Below are 20,424 nucleotides of genomic sequence, written 5' to 3' on the forward strand. Positions count from 1 at the left end.
TATATAAAAAGGGTTTGGCTGATTATGGGTTGGTCAGGGCTGATTGCACATTCCTGTTTGGGACGGCTGGAGGAAAGATTACTTCACTTGATTAACAAAAAGACTAAATAGGATTTAGTTCCTTACTTTTATGAAAAAGTGTTAAAAACACCTCGTAAGATGAACGTAAATGACAAAAATTTAAGACAAGAAAGAGAAAACATTAAGTGTCCATGAGGTCGTCGAAACAAAACAGCAACTACAACGCTGTTATTTGCTTTGGTCGACTTTATTGTCTTTTTCAAGCTGATTTTGTGAGAAGAAGACTAAAGACGCATGAAGGCTTTTATGTCATTCTTTCTTCGCCTTCAGCTTCACTCAAGCTGTAATAAATGGAAAGCATTGTTTTATGGTATATCAATAAAATTGTAAAATCACGAGTTCAACCAGGGGACAAATTATCAGTCTGCTCGGACATCAGTCAGTAAAAAGGCAGAAAACATCGAGCATGCAGAATTAATCTTTAGTATTTTATCCTTATTGCGGTGGAAAATCCCAAAACAAGAGCCTGACTCATCATGGATTTTTGGGAAGTAAAAACATTCAGATAGAGATTTAGCAGCCGAAATGTGTTTATCAAACACTTTAAAAGAAGGAAAGAAACACATTATCTTTCATGAAAGAGTGACGTGAGGTGCTCTAAAGTAAGATTTACCAAAGCTGAGAGTGATTTTATCTGCTGATGAGATATTGATGTGAGATATTAGACCGGCTGAACACAACTCGTCCCGACATGTTGGTCACATTCGCAGCGAGCGACTGGTCTGCGCTTCCAGCCGGGACTTAGGGAGAGTTTTCATGTAAGGAAGTGCAGTCCGCTGGATAAACTGGCCGTTAATTCCACCAGTGTTCCCGACCCACAACAAGGCGAGGCCCCGGCCGGGACCCACACAAAGACTGGGTCTGTCACATCTGTGACATAACACTAATCTCAGGGAGCCTCCCTGTGCTGTCGCGTCCTCCTCTGAGAGGGCCTTGTTGTCAGCCAGAGATGATAGCCGAGATGGGAGGGAGGGAATCTGAGCCGTTATATAAGCAGCTGAGAGGAGAGTTGACCTCTGAGGGAACACAGGCCTGCAATTCGTGCGGCAGAAACATGCACGTTCGTTTGAAACATCTGCATCAGTCAGAAAACATATGAACTGTTCTGAAAATAATTCATCCAATAAGTTTCAGCTTTTCTCTGCTCATAAGAAATAAACAACGGAAAGACATCGCCTGGAGTTCTGGGAACTTGTGATGGGCATCTGTTCTTTGTCTTTTTATGGACTAGAAGATCACTGGGATATAACTCAATTATATTTTATATTTATATATTCGCCAAATCACAACACAAGTTATTTCATGGCACTTAATACAGTAAAGTCCGCACAGCAGAACTTTATGGCATCATACAGACAAACCCAACAATTCAACAATTCCCATGTAAGCTAGGAGGGGGAAAAAAAACCTCTTCTTTAAGAGAGAAAAACCTCCAACAGAAGGAAGGAAAAACTCTCTTTTAACAGAAGAAACCTCCAACAGAAGGAAAAATTCTCTTTTAACAGAAGAAACTTCCAACAGAAGGAAAAATTCTCTTTTAACAGAAGAAACCTCCAACAGAAGGAAAAACTCCCTTTTAACAGGAAGAAACCTTCAACAGAAGGAAGGAAAAACTCTCTTTTAACAGGAAGAAACCTTCAACAGAAGGAAGGAAAAACTCCCTTTTAACAGGAAGAAACCTTCAACAGAAGGAAAAATTCTCTTTTAACAGAAGAAACCTCCAACAGAAGGAAAAACTCCCTTTTAACAGGAAGAAACCTTCAACAGAAGGAAAAACTCTCTTTTAACAGGAAGAAACCTCCAACAGAAGGAAAAACTCCCTTTTAACAGGAAGAAACCTTCAACAGAAGGAATAACTCCCTTTTAACAGGAAGAAACCTCAACAGAAGGAAAAACTCTCTTTTAACAGGAAGAAACCTTCAACAGAACCAGGCTGCTCAGAGGTGGGCGGAGCATCTGGATGCACACAGAATATTTAATCAATTAATGGCTTCAAATACCTCCAACACTTACATATATTAGCAGTATATCTGGTGGTCTGCAGGCCAGTATGTATTCTTGTTAAATGTAGAGATTTCCCAGAGTGTAGCCCGGCGACATGGGGGAAGCCATCGCCTCCTAGAGTCAGTATTACTCGGATTACTTGGAATATTAAAAGTTACATGATCAAATCGCAAACGTTCACGTACCAGAGATCACAAAAAAACCTGGATAATGATCGAGCAACCTTACTGGGATATTAATCATGAAGGTTATTTCTTGCTGCTCATTAGGGCTGCAGGAACAGGCTGTGCACCTCCTAAAAAACTCAAGTCTTCCGTGAACACATGTAGAAACGAGACAAACTGAACTAAACTTGGGCTCTACAAACTTTGTGGAGAGATTATCTCCAACGAGCACAAGTCCAACACTGATGTGTCCTCACTGATGAAAGGTAAGGAGGAGGAAACATCTGCTGACGAGAAACCTGATCAACCTGATCCTGATCTGACCGCGTGTTTGTTTCCCTCACACACACACACACACACACACACACACACACACACACACACACACACACACACACACACACACACACACACACACACACACACACACACACACACACACACACACACACACAAACAAACTCACTCACTCACACAGTCACTCACACACACACACACACACACACACACACACACACACACACACACACACACACACACACACACACACACACACACACACACACACACACACACACACACACACACACACACACACACACACACACACACACACTGTACCGGGACGGTGCTGCGTGAGAACAAAGAGGACGATCAGCTTTAAACCGGAGGACGCTGAGGAAGCGTCTCCCCACGTACACGTCTGTCAGCTGGAGGGTTTGAAGTTCAGCAGGCCTGAACACGAATGTGGGGCATCCTTCACTTAACAGATCCCAGATCAGAAACCAGACACGGACAAATCAGCTCTGTCCTTTCATCTGAGAAATGGGTTCGCAGCAGGTCAGAGATTTCTCTGCCAATAAAACGCTCGGCCCCAGAATATAACGCCTCGTGTTTGTTTTACACATGGAGGTTAGTTTAGTAGGTCAGAGTCTGTACAGAAGAAGCAGGAACAGCGGAGGGGAGTGTGATGTTCATGTGGGACACAGCGATCATCCAGAGGTCTGTGACTTCTCAAGAGAATAGAAAAATCAGTTCAAACCAGCTCCTGCTGGAGCACGAACAACGTTTTCATCCCCTCGGCAGGTTTTCAGGTTGCGCCGTAACCCGCTGCCTCTTCTGGTGGGTGACAAGGTTACGGAGGTCAAACCGTCCTCACTGCAAAACACCGGGACAGACATCCGATGCCACTTTAAAGGCTGTACATCTCATGTAGTGAATCAAAGACGAGGAAGGAGAAAAGAGATGAAAGTTGCTGATGTTATCGAGGAGCAGAGAGGAAAATCTGACGTGAAGCAGGAGATGAAAAGACCAAAGAGCAGCGGAGGTCATCTACGTGTCATTTAACCAGAAAACCAGACACCACTTCTCCAAGAGGGGGTGGTTGTTTTTGGTGTGTGTTTAGTCTGGTAGTCGAGGAGAAATGCCAGCACAGATACACAGAGGCCACTTAACATGGCAACACCCTGCGTTTAACCCGGACTCTGGCAGCCAGGCTTTCATTAACCAGCCTGAGCTGAGCTGCAGCGCAAACCTGAAACTCTTCAGTTCAACAGGACAGAAACGGCTTTAAAAAAAACAAAGAAAACAACCAACAGAGAAAGATCTGCTCTGTACTGGAATTATATGATACTAAACAGGACAACTGAGTAAAAACAGCCGTAAACTACCACAGCATCACTATTTTTAGCTGACTTATCACATCATGAAGCAGTTTAGGAACCATAAAAGTTCCTGGCATTCACCCTGTAGCTCCACAGATGCACTTAGTGGATTACAAGGACTTAAATCAAGTAAAAACAAATAAATAAAAATAAAGTAATAATTTAAAAAACCAACAACCCTGTTAAAATGGCAGGTATGGGAGTTGTCCATGCATGTTGAGGTGTTTGGGTTTGTTCACCTGGTCGAAGTGGCAGCAAAGTCTCCGTCCAGCAGCCGCAGCTTGCAGAACAGGACTCCGTTGACAAAAGGCACCGCGCTGAGCTCCTCCAGGGTCAGCTGCGTCTGGAACTTGAATTTCTTCTTCTTCACGAAGAAGGCCATCGTTGAACTCTCCGCTCGCATAAAACACGACGGAAGATGGGGGAAGAAACTTTTCCAAACGAGCTGAAGTGAACGAAATGTCCCGACTGGTGTTGCTGTGTGTTTTCATGCGAACTCCTTCAGAGATGATTCAGCACCGAAATCTGAAATCACACAAGAACGATCTCGATTATCAACGCGGAGAAAAGTGGAGAAAAATGGTCACGTACGTGATCAAAAGTGATCAAAATCTTACCTGGACAGATTTCGGGTCTCGGAGGCTTCATGAGCAGCGATTCAACAACATAATGTGACAGAAGAAAACCTCTTCTGCCCTCTTTCTCTTCGGCACCCAGAGGAGGAACTTTGCGCGAGCTGGCGTCAAGCTAGCGGACAGGATGTTGTGTCATTTCCGGTGGGTGGCTTTCAGAATAAAAGGCTCTTCCTTCTCAGCGCTCAAATATGTAGCAGGGACTGGCTTAAATTGTTGTCTCTCCAAATATGAGAAAACATGAACTGATCCAGATAGGTTTCAGGTTTTTTTAAACTAGATATTAAACTTGCTGAAGCAGAAGGAAACATGAATAAAGGTATAATTTGTTATTCAGGTGCCAACTTGTACTTTCCTCATGATCCATTAATGTGCCAATTACAGGCTATCCTCCACGAATTGATACGAGAAAACAGGACCTCTAAAAAAACACACACAAACTGGCATTTGGAAAATGCTTATAACCAAAAAGCAAATGTATTGCACACATGCTTAAAAATGATTGAATCATATGATAAACTAATTAAATGAAAAATCATCACAGTAATAATAATAATAATAATAATAATTCATTCTGTGCAGAGTAACATGTGACAGATCAAGCTATTACTTGGGTGGGAAAACATTGAATACACCCGTGTTAATATAGCCTACTACTTATGTCATACCTGAAATTATTAGGTTTATTCAAGTAACTATTTAAAGTATTAAGCTCAAAAAAGTTCCTCGTTCCTAAGGGTTAGTGTTTTTCTTATCGCTACCCTTGTTAAGGAAGTCTGTTAAATATGGCGAGTGTTCCCATTCACATGGTCAAATTAAACCAAATGCGAACATCCTGACTAGTTATACCGACAATAATTCTACAAGCTTCCACTATTTTAAAAAACTATAAACTGAAAGATTTTCTAAAACCGTAACATACAGAAATAGCCTACATGAATTGGCTAGACAATGAAAAAAGACACATGTATGTTTATTAATCTGTAGTCATGTTAAAGATCATCTCAATGTAAAACTAGTCATCGCCGTTTGTTTGTAGATATTTCTGTGGAATTATTTTTAAAGGCAAATCCCTCTACTTCCGGTCTCTCGGCGATTCAGCCTTGTTGGCTTGACCCATCTTTGGACCTTTATTCACTGCCAGTCATGCTGCAGCCCGAGCGTGAAACAGCGCCACCGTGCGGCGACAGCCTGCACCGCTGCTGGGCTCATAATACCGACATGAACCAATAAAATCCGCTTTAACGTGTAACGTGTCAAGTATTTTGTTAATCGGCCTAAAGAAGACCAGAATAACTTTCACTGGATAGATAGGGAAGTCTTTTTTTTTTTTTTTTTTTTTTAAAGCAATTGAGGTTATTTCTTCACTATTACTACATTTACTCAAGTAAAAGATCTAAGTGCTTCTTCCACCAGTCTTTTTTATAATATATATTTCACATTATATATCTGATTGAACAGGATTCAAAGGGAGGATTTTGCTGAACATGTCACTAAGTTGTTAATGTTGTCTCCAAATGCTCGAGTCAGATAAATGAGAACAGCAGGCGCTCTATTAATTATTAGCTGCTTTATGGAGACATATTTTTTAGATTTTTGTTGAATGTGGCACAATTACGGTCTTTATTCCTACTATTTTTTTATTAATAAAAAGGGCACTTTAACTAAATAAACCTGAATTAAATATTTTTATTCAAATAACTGGTGAATCAAAATTTTCAAAAGTACATTAAAGTGTTTCATCCACTCAGATACAGGCCTAATATTCTTTGTATAATATTTATACCCACATGATAATTCCTGTTTGGCATGAAGAAGTGTTTCTACAGAGACAAACAGGCAAATGAACACTGTTTTGTCTCAAGTTCAGCCAACAGAGGGCAGCACAGCACAGCACAGGCAGAGTGGGTGTTGGATATCTGTGAGCAACTGTTTGAAAAAAATGGCCCTCAAGGACTTCAGTGATTCATGAAGAGTTTTCACACTGTGAAGTAAAAATCAGATTTATTTCAACAGACTGTACAACTCAGGCAATTTATAGAGCTCAATAAAGGAAAATAGAAATATATGAAAAAGGGACACATATTCAGCACATGTGAGTCTGGACCAAGTATTTGATCTTATTTTTAGTGGATGTTTATGGCGTTTTTTTGCAACCTGACACCTTTAACAACCGCAACTGAGGACGGTTTAGAGGTATGTTTGGCATTTCATAATTTATTTTCTAACCTGTCCGAGAGAACGACACAAAAAACGCTATCGATGAACGAGTGGACAATCTCCCCTTACTACCTCCACCTGTGTTTGCCCACACTGTGTCAGAGCAGCAGAGGTTAAACTCCGTCCACAGTGAGGTCAGAGGACAGGACATGCAACATGGCTTGTCCTAATTAAATCCCAGATTACAACACTTCATTTTATACTTTTCGAACCAGTTTGGCATGCACCTCATTAGGCATTTAGGGAACTTCTGTGTAATTGCAGATCCAGAAAACACCCCCTCACCACCACCACCACCCACCCACCCATAATTGAAAACATATAAAAATGCATACGGAAAAAAACATGCATATGCTGTTAAATTTAGGCTGTTCTGATACAAAATATGTGTTGACTATCGATGTATTGTAGATATTGATTGAATGTGGAATTTTTACCGTGGACACGCTGTGGTCAGTACCAACAGATTATTAAGGGCCAGTCTTTTTCAAATCAATTTTCACAACAATTTTACATGATTTTTCCATCATATATTTTTTTATGACCATTTAAAAACCCAATAAGGGATAAAGAACAGCATGTTACATGTATGTCCCAACAACAACCATAAAAGCACCATAATGCCTTTTTTTTCCAGGCAGACAACAACAGCTCCAGATAACAATGTTGTACCACTCTGAGACTTCCCTGTTGATGACGAGACATCGCCCCCCTCACCTCTCACCTGTTTTCTTCTTGACAGATATGGACTGTTTGTCCGATCCTGCAGGTTAAAGTGCTCCTGAATCCTGTTTGTCACAAACAGACTCGTCTTTATCGCAGTAACAGTTTACCCTCCGACGTGTGACGTAGAGGATTCAACAACAAGCAGCAGCAGCATGTTTGTGTTCACACCGAACATTAACTGATGTGTTAGTGAAGGTCTTCAAGAAATGACTGCAACGTGTGCACCCTGCAGCTTATTAAAGTATGTTGTTGTTATTATTAACACTACTGTTATCTATTGTTGCTTATTACGGAGTAGACAGAAGTGTTGGTGCCCTCACATCTCACAATAACAACGCTCTGTACTTCCTGAGAAGTGTTGAAATCCAGAGCTCTGCCCTTCAGCACACATCTGGAGATTAAAACAAAGAAGCTGTGAAATCTTGCACATTTCCACACAGATCTTTTAAAGTACTCCGGACAAAATTATTGAGGATAATCTACAATCTGTTTATTGATAATGAATAGATAATAGTGATGTTTCAAGCAGACTTTAATTATCAGAGGAGTCTTCACTCTTGTAATCAGTCATTTAACCTGTTTAAAAAGAGAAAAGTCCTCGTTGTGCTTTTAAATGTGTGCATCAACCTGGTAAAGAGGAGGTAAAACCTGTGTCAAGATGAAGGCTGAAAGAGCGTCTGCAAGGAGCTTAATGTTTCTGCACAGCTGCTAATAGTGTTAATAAGTTTAAAGGTGCTTGAGTTTGTATCCTGGAAGAAGCCTCGAGAGTTAAACTGACACCAGACTGAACCAAAACATTTGACATGGTGGAAAATGAACCGAGAAAAACTTTAAAACACATGAAGTTGTACGAGCTTAAAGTGGCTTCCGTGGATTGAAGACTTTTGAAAGAGAGACATTTAAAAAGCCTGACGCAGTGTGTTGAAGTGCATGCTGACAAGTCACAATGCTCAAATGTACTTTCGACATAAAACAACTCTGTTAACAGACAAAATAAATGAAGCGCTCAAACAAAAGAAAACAATCATGAAACAATCATTTGTTGTGGGTTTGCTTTTCTGCTTTAAGGAGACCTTAGGTGTGCAAAATAAATAATATGTAGTGGAAGACAAGTAAAGTACTTCCCTCTGAAATGTAGTTGAATAGAAGTATAATGTAGATAAAAGTGAAATACTCATGTAAAGTAACAAGTATATCAAAATTATACCACTGGGGACAAAACAAGCTGTTGACACAAAGGCATGTTGTCTAAAATATTGAAATATACTTTTGTCCATAAACTTTTGGCCACATATACAGATTGAACTACTTTAGTAAATCCTCATTTGGGTAGAAGTCAAACTGAAACCAGCTGAACAGAGAAAAGTAAATACTGAGAAGTCACAGAACTTCTCTGATAGTTTGACCACATGTGGAGGATCGTGTGTGTGTGTGTGTGTGTGTGTGTGTGTGTGTGTGTGTGTGTGTGTGTGTGTGTGTGTGTGTGTGTGTGTGTGTGTGTGTGTGTGTGTGTGTGTGTGTGTGTGTGTGTGTGTGTGTGTGTGTGTGTGTGTGTCCTGTAAACTTAGACAGGATCAGCTGATCGCCGCCTGTCGTCTGTGGTTCAACTGGTGGCTCTTGCCGCTCTTTCAGTTCTTTTTTCAGCTGTCGGCACTTGTTCTTGTCGCAATTTTTTTCTGCAGCCTTCATCCGTCCAGCTTGTCAGCCTCATGGTCTTTTTTTTCTTCTTGTTTTTACACAGAACAAGCTTTAGATCTACGTATACTGCATAACCACAAAAGATGCAATACTGTCCGCAGCACAGTAAACAACATATAAGGAGGAGAAATCAATTTTAAGATTGAAGACATGAGTTACAAAATCCAGTTTTTGCATCCCAGGGCTCCGGCTCCTCCAAAGGGCCACACATTTATATCTATTATTCAAATACATCAGATTGTGTGACAGACAGTGTTGGTCAGGTTTCTGCATGAAGAGTGATGGGTCCGATTTTAGAGTAACATTGGCTCTTGGAGTTTCTGCACTTTGGTAGAAGTTATTCTTGCCCTGTCATTAGTTAGTAGCCGTCTTTCTCTAGAAGTGGGGATTGTAAAATTAGATTTATTTTTTTAATTTGATTTTGATTTTATTCACTTTATTAATCCCCGAGGAGAATCTGGTTGGATTTGGTTAAACAGATTAAGTTAGTCCACAGGTTGAATGGTGTTTTGGTACAGTTTGTGTTGTCATGAGCTGCACTAAAGATCCATTTGAAGTTAATATTGTCATCATTATTCATGCTGTTTCAAGTTTCGTATTAATTGACTTTTTTAAATATATATTTATCTTTGCATGTCCATGCCCTTTGTTGAACTTAATTCCTTTAATTGTTTTCTTAGCTTTATTCTATAATAAGCTTTTATGTTTATTTATATTATTTATTTTATAACAAACTGAAAACAAATCAGTGATTTAATTGTGAATTTGGTTTGAGGAGCACTTGTAAATGTATTTATGCTGTTTAAATAAATGTGATTAATTAATTGTATAATTATTAGTGCACCAATTTACCCTACACAACAACTTTTTTTTTAATTTAATGATCTTTGGTGCGTGTTTCAGAGGACTTCTTGCACAGGTCTCTCTGCTGCAGTGTGAATGAAAGAAGACACCGGATTGGTCAATCTTCCCTCATGTCTTCAGGCAAGAAGAAGGCGGGGCGGAGCCGAGCCCCCATCAATGGGACGCTTCAGCGATTGGTCAGTAGTAAAAATGACGCACGTTTTTTCGGCGGGATGGATTCAGCAGCCAATGACGTGGCCCCTTTCCTGGAAGGGGCGTGACACGGAGACTTCTTTAGAAGCCGGCCGGCGTTTCCTTACCGGCATTTCAGTGTTCCTCCGTCGGAGGAGACGAGCTGTTCAGTGTGCTATTTATTTATTTACTGTAGTTCTGTCCGGAGCCCAACATGCTCGGTCTGTGCCTTTACGTCCCCGTGTCCAACTCGGACCCCATTGAAGTGGAGTGTTTTGAATCCAACGGGCTGCCGTCCGAGCTGAAGTCTCTCTTTAACAAGCTGAGCGTGTTCCTGCCGTCACAGGAGTTCTCCACCTACCGAAGATGGCGAAAGGTAAGAAAGAAAGCTCTCTAAAGTAACCGGACACTCCTCTCGACGTCCAAACACGGTCATTTTCTACTCGGCTGCTCCGTGTGCCACTTTTAACGTCACTAAATCTTTTCTTTCCGGGCGCCGGAAGGGTTAGCACGGGCTCGTGACGAGGCCGCGAGGCGGGAGGGTTTCCGGGAGAGTCGCTGCGAGACAATTGTTCTTTTCACTTTACAGTATTTGCAAAATGCCCCACATTTTTTTTTTTTACTTTAATGCCTCCTTGTGAATATTTTTTAAATTCATATTTGTATTCTTATTTAAAAGGTTCTTCACTTTGTCTTTAGACTTTTTGTTCTAGTTTGACATGTAAAGTTCTCCTTTCTTTTTCTTTTAATCGCACATTCCTGAGAAGTGAAGTGACAAACCTGAACTTTTGTGCTGAAAGACTGCAGCTGACTGACTCATTGCAACCCATCAGACACTAGCCTATGACTAACTGTGAGAATATTCAGCCGTGTAGGTGTGAAGACTTGATTTGACCTCAAATCATCATCTGCAGAGCAGCTGCAACACATTCAGTCTTTGTTGATGGGATTTTCAGGTTTGGGAAAAAGGTCAGAACAGGAACACAAACGTGGAGCAGAGTGTCCCGTAGTACCGAAATAGCAGGTCACATTGGTGGTCGGGCGTTCCCTGTGACCCGAGCTGCAAGTCACATTTATGCACTTGTGCAGGTGGTTTAGTGACAGCTCCAGGGGACGGCCAGCAGAAATGTCCCGCAGCGTCTCATTTCTGTGACGGTCATGTGGTTTGGGCAGCAGGTCGGGTATCGGGGCTCCAGCAGATGGGACGCCTGCCACGATCCCTGCTCTTGTTTTAGCTCGGGTGGCTTGAAGTGCAACTAAAGCATTTGGCAGGTCAGCCTGGAGGTGATCCGAGAAAGCCAACGAGGACATTGATCTAGCAAATGGGTCACGGTGGTGTCCTGCAAGCCACACGGGCACCTTTTAAACCTCCGGTGTCATATTCCTGAGTGCTGGACTGGTTTTCAGTTACTTGGCTACTCATTAGTTCGACATAGAGTACATTTCAACCTTGATGTGCTTGTTTCATAAGTGACTGTTAAATTGTTTTGAAGGCTCCACTGCTGCATGTCATCAGCTGAAACACTAAACTTTAAACTCCCTAAACTGTCTGAGACCAGTGTCATAATTTACTGACTTTTAATTCAGTTCTCAATCTCTCAACACCCCTCAAGTGTTTAAATTCTTATCTGACTTGAATATCATCATAATAATAATGTCTCACTGGCTTTATTATTTGTCTCCTTGCAGAAAACCTCTAAAAGGGAAGAAAATGACTCTGACGGACAGCTGGACTTCGAGAAGTTCGTTCACTATCTACAAGATTACGAGAAAGACCTGAAGCTGGTGGTGAAGAGCCTCGACAGGAAGAACGCAGGTAGGAGACGAGAGGCGCTTTTTCTTTTCGTTTCATCTTCTACTTTGTGTCGTTAGTTCGGCTCAGGACAGGGTTTTTTTCTCACAACTTGTCTTTTGTTTCCTTTTAAGGCCGCGTGGATCCTACAGAGTTCATGCAGTCCCTCCGTGACCTCGGCGTGCACGTTTCCCCGCAGCACGCAGAAAAAGCCCTAAAGAGGTACTTTCATTCATCGGTTACATTATATACTGCATAATGTGGATTTGTTGATTTGAGGGGGTTTAAAGTCTTGCTGTTACTTAATGTTTTTACTTTGTCTTTTTAAGCATGGATAAAAACGGTACGATAACAATCAGCAGTAAAGACTGGAGCAACTACCCCGTGGTGGAGAAGAGCGACAACATTCCCGAGATCATCCTGTACTGGAAACACTCCACGGTGAGGCCTCCCTCGGCACGCGATGGATGGATGGATATACATACTCTATCGAGCCCGCAAGGAGACATTTTTTCATTCCAGCAGCATGGACGATACAGCGAAAGCAATACAAAATTACAGAATAAAAATAGAGGTGGTAAAAGTATCAAATAAAAAACACAAGTATGGACACACATCAGAAGGGTTTTTTACCAATTCAAGTTTCTTAGGAAACAGCTTCCACTAAATGTCCTATTTTTGAGCGTATCGGTGCTTCTGATAACGATATCGCTCCTCAGAGGGCGTCGCACCTTCCTGCTGTCTGGATGAAACGGGTCCATTGAGAACTGCGTTCCCTGAAAGACTCAACCGGTGCAGTCGTGCGTCAGCAATTAAGCTGCGTTAGGTCATGAAGGGAATTGGGCCCATTCAGGGAGGATTAAGTGGGAAGGATTTGTCGGTTTGTCTCGCTGTTATGTAAAAAGAGAGCAGCTGCGGCCGGCTGAAGTGATATAGCACAACTCCCACCGGGAGGACAGCCTGATCCTGCCTGACCGGGTCGGTTATATTGCAGTGCCGGGTCCATTTAATGAGTCCCGATGCCTCGGCTTGGTTCAGGTGGAACTAGAGCCAAGAATAAAGTCTGATTTCACTCTTGCAGCAAGACAAGCAAACTACTGATGCAACATGAGTCAGTCAGACGGGGGAATAAATCAACTGTTTGAATGACTCTCAAGTTGTACATTGATGAGGAGGCAGGAGCAGAACGAGGCTGCGGACTCTCTTCTAAGCTGCTGTCAGAAACCGGTTGACTCTCGACCTCCATTGAAGCTGCTGTGAAAAACAAGCGCTCCCTGACCTTTGCTGTAGCAGAGGAGTCTGGTGACATAAGACTTCTGTCATGTGTTGCAACCAAGAAAACAGTTTTCTTTACTTGTTAACTGGATGTCTGGTTCAGAACAACAGCTGTAAATGACACATAAAACTAAACGACAACAAAAAGCTCCATCTTCCATCTGTCTCTGATGTCATTTAAACGGATCTGTTTGTTTCATGATGAATTCTGTGTTCCCGGCAGATATTCGATGTGGGTGAGAACCTGATGGTACCGGATGACTTCACCGTGGAGGAGAAGCAGACCGGGATGTGGTGGAGGCACCTGGTCGCAGGCGGAGGAGCCGGCGCCATTTCCAGGACGTGCACGGCTCCTCTGGACCGAGTCAAAGTCATGATGCAGGTGAGTCAAACCTCCCTGAAGCGTTTCACTGAGAACTGGCCTGTAACTGGAAAATAGGATGCAAGTTTCCAGGCCTGAGCAGAGTTTGGGAACTGCACCGTGTGCGGAGGAAACTGTGCAAACTGTAATCAGCTGGTGTGTGATATGACCCAGTTGTTGGGTTTTTCTACTCGGCCACCTATATAATGACCGATCCTTCGTTTGACTTCTGAAGTCAAATCGGGACATTTAATCTCCAAACATCCAGATGTGGGAACGATTGTCCTCCAGAATCTGTCCTAACTGCAGGAGGCACAACCACCGGCTCCAGATCAATCAGTGGCTCAAGAGTTTGTTACCTAAGGGCCATAAATGAGTTCAAGTTTATAGAGAGAGAGAGAGTGTGTGTGGGGGGGGGGGGAGTGGAGGGGCAGAGTCCACTGATAGTCGGATCGAGCTCAGCCACCTTTCGCCCCAATAGCGACTCACGAACGTCCGACGCCCGCGTCATCGGGGAGATGAAGGTCGAGCTGCGACCGCACGGCTTTGATCTGCGTCAGACTGGAGACTTTGACCCCGATCGATTAGGATTCATGCGCTTTGGTTATTTTACCTCCAATTATTGAAACAAACCCGACCCAGTTGGCCCACATCTGGTGGCCCACATGGCACCGTGCCCGGCTCATCCCACAATTTAACTGCTGTTCAAATTTAACATCTCCAAAAAACAAAGTCCGTGTCAGTGCAGATAAAAGTTATTTTCATGTTATTGATTTCATCTCCTTCTTCTTCAGGTTTATGGGTCTCGAACCAACAACATGTGCATCATGAGTGGGCTGATGCAGATGATCAAGGAGGGCGGCACCAAGTCGCTGTGGCGAGGCAACGGGGTGAACATCATCAAGATCGCCCCCGAGTCCGCCCTCAAGTTCATGGCTTACGAGCAGGTACGATGAGCGAATGACAACTTTTGAAGTACGAATATATCGTAGAGGAATTCGGTGTTTTTAATGTGTTTTTCTTCTCCTCCAGATTAAGCGTTTAATCGGCAGCGATAAGGAGACTCTGAGCATCTTGGAGCGGTTCGTTGCCGGATCCATGGCTGGAGTGATGGCCCAGAGCACCATCTACCCCATGGAGGTGATGATCAGCTGCATCAAATCTGCTCTGGTCCTCACAGGCCTACGGAAAAAGAAAGCCTGCTTTGGGAGCTCAACAGTGAGACTAAAGTTAATCTTCCTGAATGTTTCTCCAGGTGCTGAAAACCCGCCTGGCTCTGAGGAAGACCGGCCAGTACGCCGGCATCTCCGACTGCGCCAAGCGGCTCTTCAGGAGAGAAGGACTGGGCGCGTTTTATAAAGGCTACGTCCCCAACATGTTGGGCATCATCCCCTACGCCGGCATCGACCTGGCCGTGTACGAGGTGAGCCGACCGACCCGACACGCTCTTCCTCCCCGAGCTTTTACCTCTTGGTGTCGGTTTGTACAGTTTCACCAACTTGTTAACTTTTCACTGATTTTAAAAGAAGAAGAAAAAACTGTTTCAATCAAATATAAATATAAATATAAACCACAAGGAAGAGATATTAGTGACATTTTAAAAAGCCACTCTGAGCTCTTACAGTTTCAGACTGAAACCTGTAAAAGGAGAGAAAGGCTTTAATGAAACGTGTTCCCTGTTTCCAGACGCTGAAGAACAGCTACCTGCAGCAGTACGGCACCAACAGCACCGGCCCGGGCGTGGTGGTCCTGCTGGCCTGCGGCACCGTGTCCAGCACCTGCGGTCAACTCGCCAGTTACCCTCTGGCTCTGATCCGAACCCGCATGCAAGCACAAGGTGAGGATCAGTATTAATAAGACTGCACAACAAAACTACTGAATATCTGGATGCAGATACCAACATGTTTTTATTCCTCTCAATACTTCCAGATGGAAAATGGTCCAGTTCAGCTATATGGTTCTCATTCGTTTTATAGGTTAAATAAAAGGCAGAAATTGATGTAACGCATTAAACAAATATGTCAAATTGCATTTAATGAGTAGAATGCAAGTGAAAAATGTCATGTCTTTAGTACTGTTTTTTATTATTTGATCAATTTGTTTTCTTAAAAAATGACCTAAATGATGAATCTGTTTGAGGATCATTTCTGAGACACTTCTTTCATACCTTTATTGCAACATGCAAGTGAAACCTTTTTTCTCTTTTTTCCCCCCCGTGTCCAGCTGCGACGGCGGGCAGCCAGCAGGTGACGATGAGCGGCCTGTTCAGGCAGATCGTGCAGAGCGAGGGGCCGACGGGGCTCTACAGGGGCCTCGCACCCAACTTCCTCAAAGTCATCCCCGCCGTCAGCATCAGCTACGTGGTGTACGAGCACCTGAAGACGCAGCTGGGGGTGAAGTCGCGCTAAAAACCTGTCACCTAATCAGCAACACACACACACACACACACACACACACACACACACACACACACACACAGTGTCCCAGGGCTCGTGCTGGGAATCCCCCGGGACCTCCGGAGGCTCGTGGAGCCGCCTCATTCTGTGAATGTCAGCTGATGTGTGATGCGAGAGGACGCTGGAAGGCATCCTGACTCTGTGAGCTCAGGTTGCCACGGCTGCTGCTATTTCTGTTTTTAAGAGGAGCTGACATGAGTGAATGTAAACGAGGGACCAAATGGTGTTTTGTTTTTGTTTTTTTGCTCTTGTCAGATTTATTTATTTTTTCATGAAGGCGTGACACTGCAAGCTTTGGTCAGTTTAACATTGTTTAACAGGCAGTACTCTGGTGAACTAACTGTACTGAGAGAGAGAGTGTTTTACTCTACAGATGATTATTATTATTGTTATTATTATAGCATTAATAAGCTCGTAACTCCTTAACAGTTCACACAATGATTGTGTTCCCACACGAGAGAATTTTGCACATGTTTGATTTCTCCATCCCGTCTTGAACGAGTCGAGTATTTATTTCCACCCGTCCTGTATTTATTATTTTTATTCTTCAGAAGAGGGAGGAGATATCATTTTTTTTGTCTCAAGCCAAATGTGCGATTGAAATTCAGGGAGCAGAATTTAACACCAGACAACAGCCTTATAATCCATCAAACACTGAATGTAGTTGTCTGGTGAAATGTTGACGATAAGGGTTGGAGTACTACTTTTTTTTTTTAATTATTATTATTTTACTCAGGATTTGCTGCTGCTGGTGTTTTTTTTTTTTTTAGCACCTGGAAAACAACTTTTTGTTGAGTGGAACAGCTTCAGGTTGTTCCGTGTTCATGTGTGCAGACGTCCTGTTAAAGGAATAAATGTCTCTAATGTTCACCAAGTTTAAGGGCAAGATTACCGTTTAATTCACAGACGAACACGTGTTCGAAAACAAGGGTTGGAAAAGAGACACGATGCACTTTAATCAACGTGAGAAGGCCTCTGGATGATGTCATGTCTACGCAGGGTTCAATTCTGTTGTAAAGAAAAAGTTTTAGTATTCTTGATATTGTATAATGGAACATTTTGATGCAAATAAATGCTAATTCTTGTAAATTCCTTTTGTCATATTTTTCTTTGGCACACAAAAATATGAAAAGCTTTTGTTTCTGTTCTGATTTTCATGAGTTGAAGTTGAAGAGCAAAAAAAAAAAAAAAATCCATATTTGAACAAACTGCACATTTTTGAGGCCTTTTATCGCGACCAGGCCGAAGCACACTTGGGAAGTTAGGTTGATGACAATAACATATAAATTTAACTCATTGACATGGAATTTAACTCGTGTTTTGCAAAATATAACTTTCGTGTGCATAAAAGAAGTTTACGTATTTATATTTTTGTGTCCTATTTTGTACAAATCTGCTCTTCATGTCAAAAGGCTGAAAGTTTCACTTCAACCACAAACACCAGTACCTGAATAAACCAAATTTAGGTTTTTTTTAATAAGATTTGAAAATATGCACAGTTCTCAAAAGCCAGAAGTTTGGTAATCTGATGTGCTTCTGGAAATAAAAATGTTAGTTTTGGAGGGTGTATTTCCCACATAGAGGACACGTGATACCACATGTGACCAAAGACTGAAGTGGAACCAGAGCGGGACTTTCTGAAACTGAGGATTCTTCTTCTGTCGTGTTTTCAGGATCATTTATATCCTATTTTAAAAACACAGCAAGTCAAACGTGGAGTTATTTTAAAAGGATTTTATATACAGTAATATTACCGGAACAGGTCTCACATCTGTGTTTACAGGACAAAAATAATTTGTGGTCATAAATCATCAGATTCTAGTTTTCATTATCTGTCTTCAGTATCAACAAATAAGGAGCCGTGTCTTTATTTAGGACTTTTCATAATTATCCAAACTAATTCAGTCCTTCATATTCCAGTAATTGTGGCTGAATTTCTATTTTCACTTTAAGGAATTAAAACTTGCATATTGTTCATCATTCTTCATCTTTGTTTTACTTTTGAGAAACATGTTAACCATGAGTAACTTCCTATTTAGGCTGTTAGACATATGGAACAAAATGTAATTGTTATATTTATTTTCTCTGTATTTCTTTCCCTCCCTTATTATTTCTATTCAAAGGAATTTTTATTTTCAACAGTGCATTTTAATGAGGACAGTTTTCCAGTATCTTCTCCTTCTAATTCATTTCTGCAGCTCGTAACGAACACGCCAACATCTATGATTTCTTTAAAACCAAGAACTCATCAATCAACACTAAAGTCAAACAACAGTGTGACTCAAAGTCATTCTGAACTCATAAAAAAGGAACATTTCAAATGAAAAGCTTATAGCTGCTCCTGTTCTTTTGTAATTAATATCTTCCAACCAACCTTTAATTGTTATTAAAATCGAGTGCATCATGGGAATATAAAAAATATATATATTTTAACATATCAACCTGAAATTTGGGACAGTTGTGAACGAGAAGTGTTGGAACCAGGAAGTGTAACATTTAAACAAAATAAGTCTTATTTTAAGTTCACTGTCAAACAAACAAACAAAAGAAAACATGGAAATCATTTTTTCAAATTATTTTTTTTAATTTAATGTCACATATTTCATTTCATTTAAAGTGCTTTCTTCAATTTATGGTTCCATGATGTTTACATTAGAAGTTATTAAACATTCTATAGAGACATGACAGAAAAATAATTATGTGTAAAGAATGTATACTGATCCTTTAATGGACCTCTAATCTTCACATGTACACCATGAAAACAGGATTTACAGGTTACAGCATTTATTTACAATACTTCCACTGGCCTGTATCTACAACTTCTTATCTACAACATTGACCACATTGTATTACAGAGAATAAGTGATTTTATAAATACCAGTTAAATTCAATGAACTGCCTAAAAATGATTTCCGTTTAAATTTCTCAATCAGTCTTAAAATACTGTTCATTTTCTGCTGGCAGTAAATTCTTGTGGTTCCCCTAATCAGCTGTTTCCCAAAAGGTACAGGTTTCCAAGAACTGGTCCTGAGATACAGGAAGGATTAACTCTCTGTACTAACAAATAAATTACAAGAATGGCTGACTTTTCAAATGGTTTGCTTTGGCTGGACTACAGACTACCACAGACACATTTAGTTAGGCTAAATATGGATGTTGCGTAACATCTCCAGAAGTCTGCTTGATTAAATTTGTGATCTCATAATTGATTCCACTATGAACACTAGAAACTTTACTAAAACGGGATTAGTTGGGAAATACCGACCTGTGTCTCTATATAAGACCCACAAGCAGGATCATTATGTTATCATGCAGTAGTTTGACTTTTCCGGGCAGGGTTCAGTTCGCTCAGTTTGTCCCACACGGGCCGCCGTATCACAACAAGGAAGTGGCCACTGTAGGGATGGACGAAACACAACCAGTTTAAACAACACATTATATCAAATGCATATTAACTTCTGTGACGAGCTCCAACATTCGTTCATAAATACTTGTTCTCCTGGCACAGTTTAAAGCTGTTTGATTTTTGGCATGAACTTTTTATTTGACTTTCATAAAGACATCCACCGTAGCCTTGCTAGCCGGCTAGTTAGCCGCGGTGCTAAAGGACTGTAGTTGAATCAAAATGCTGCAGAACCTTTTCCGGAGCGGGTTTGTGGTTCGGGCCGCGCACACCCTGCTGACCTGGGTCATCACCCTCATTCTGCTCCTGCACAACACCGGTAAGACCATGCAAACTTCCTGTGATTGGACTTTTTAATCCACCACCTTATCTGACAGTCAGAAGTTTCTCTACAGATAAACTATATATAAACTACAGATAAACTACAGATAAACTATATATAAACTACAGATAAACTACAGATAAACTATATATAAACTATATATAAACTACAGATAAACTACAGATAAACTATATATAAACTATATATAAACTATATATAAACTACAGATAAACTACAGATAAACTACAGATAAACTATATATATAAACTATATATATAAACTATATACAGATAAACTATATATAAACTACAGATAAACTAAATATAAACTAAATATAAACTACAGATAAACTATATATAAACTATATATAAACTATATATAAACTATATATAAACTATATATAAACTACAGATAAACTAAATATAAACTAAATATAAACTATATATAAACTACAGATAAACTATATATAAACTATATATAAACTACAGATAAACTATATATAAACTACAGATAAACTAAATATAAACTACAGATAAACTATATATAAACTACAGATAAACTAAATATAAACTATATATAAACTACAGATAA

The 20,424-nt window shown here is 41.0% G+C and overlaps 2 protein-coding genes across 3 annotated transcripts in view; one reads left to right on the forward strand and one right to left on the reverse strand.

Annotated features, from left to right (window-relative positions):
* LOC138635243 (early estrogen-induced gene 1 protein-like) overlaps window positions 1-4,637 on the reverse strand; it is a 34,017-nt gene extending 29,380 nt beyond the window's left edge. For both annotated transcript variants that reach the window (XR_011312108.1, XM_069722624.1), the window contains exons 1-2: window positions 4,531-4,637; window positions 4,153-4,438 (exon numbers count right to left, since the gene is read on the reverse strand). Coding sequence is in view for 1 of the 2 variants with exons in the window: in XM_069722624.1 (XP_069578725.1) it covers window positions 4,153-4,316 (164 nt within the window). In the remaining variant the exon portion in view is untranslated. The remainder of the gene's footprint in view (window positions 1-4,152; window positions 4,439-4,530) is intronic.
* A 5,721-nt stretch (window positions 4,638-10,358) lies between these two features.
* LOC138635248 (calcium-binding mitochondrial carrier protein SCaMC-2-A-like) lies at window positions 10,359-17,197 on the forward strand. Its single transcript, XM_069722630.1, has 10 exons — window positions 10,359-10,600; window positions 11,914-12,040; window positions 12,151-12,238; window positions 12,346-12,457; window positions 13,515-13,673; window positions 14,447-14,599; window positions 14,685-14,792; window positions 14,908-15,075; window positions 15,339-15,489; window positions 15,876-17,197. The coding sequence occupies exons 1-10, from the start codon at window positions 10,439-10,441 to the stop codon at window positions 16,058-16,060; spliced, it is 1,413 nt and encodes a 470-aa protein (XP_069578731.1). The 5' UTR covers window positions 10,359-10,438; the 3' UTR covers window positions 16,061-17,197.
* The last annotated feature ends 3,227 nt before the right edge of the window (window positions 17,198-20,424 follow it).

Source organism: Brachyistius frenatus, unplaced genomic scaffold, assembly GCF_029030835.1.
Source record: "Brachyistius frenatus isolate BFR_SWC_R1_liver_20210118 unplaced genomic scaffold, ASM2903083v1 Contig_298, whole genome shotgun sequence".
NCBI classification, from domain to species: Eukaryota; Metazoa; Chordata; class Actinopteri; family Embiotocidae; genus Brachyistius; species Brachyistius frenatus.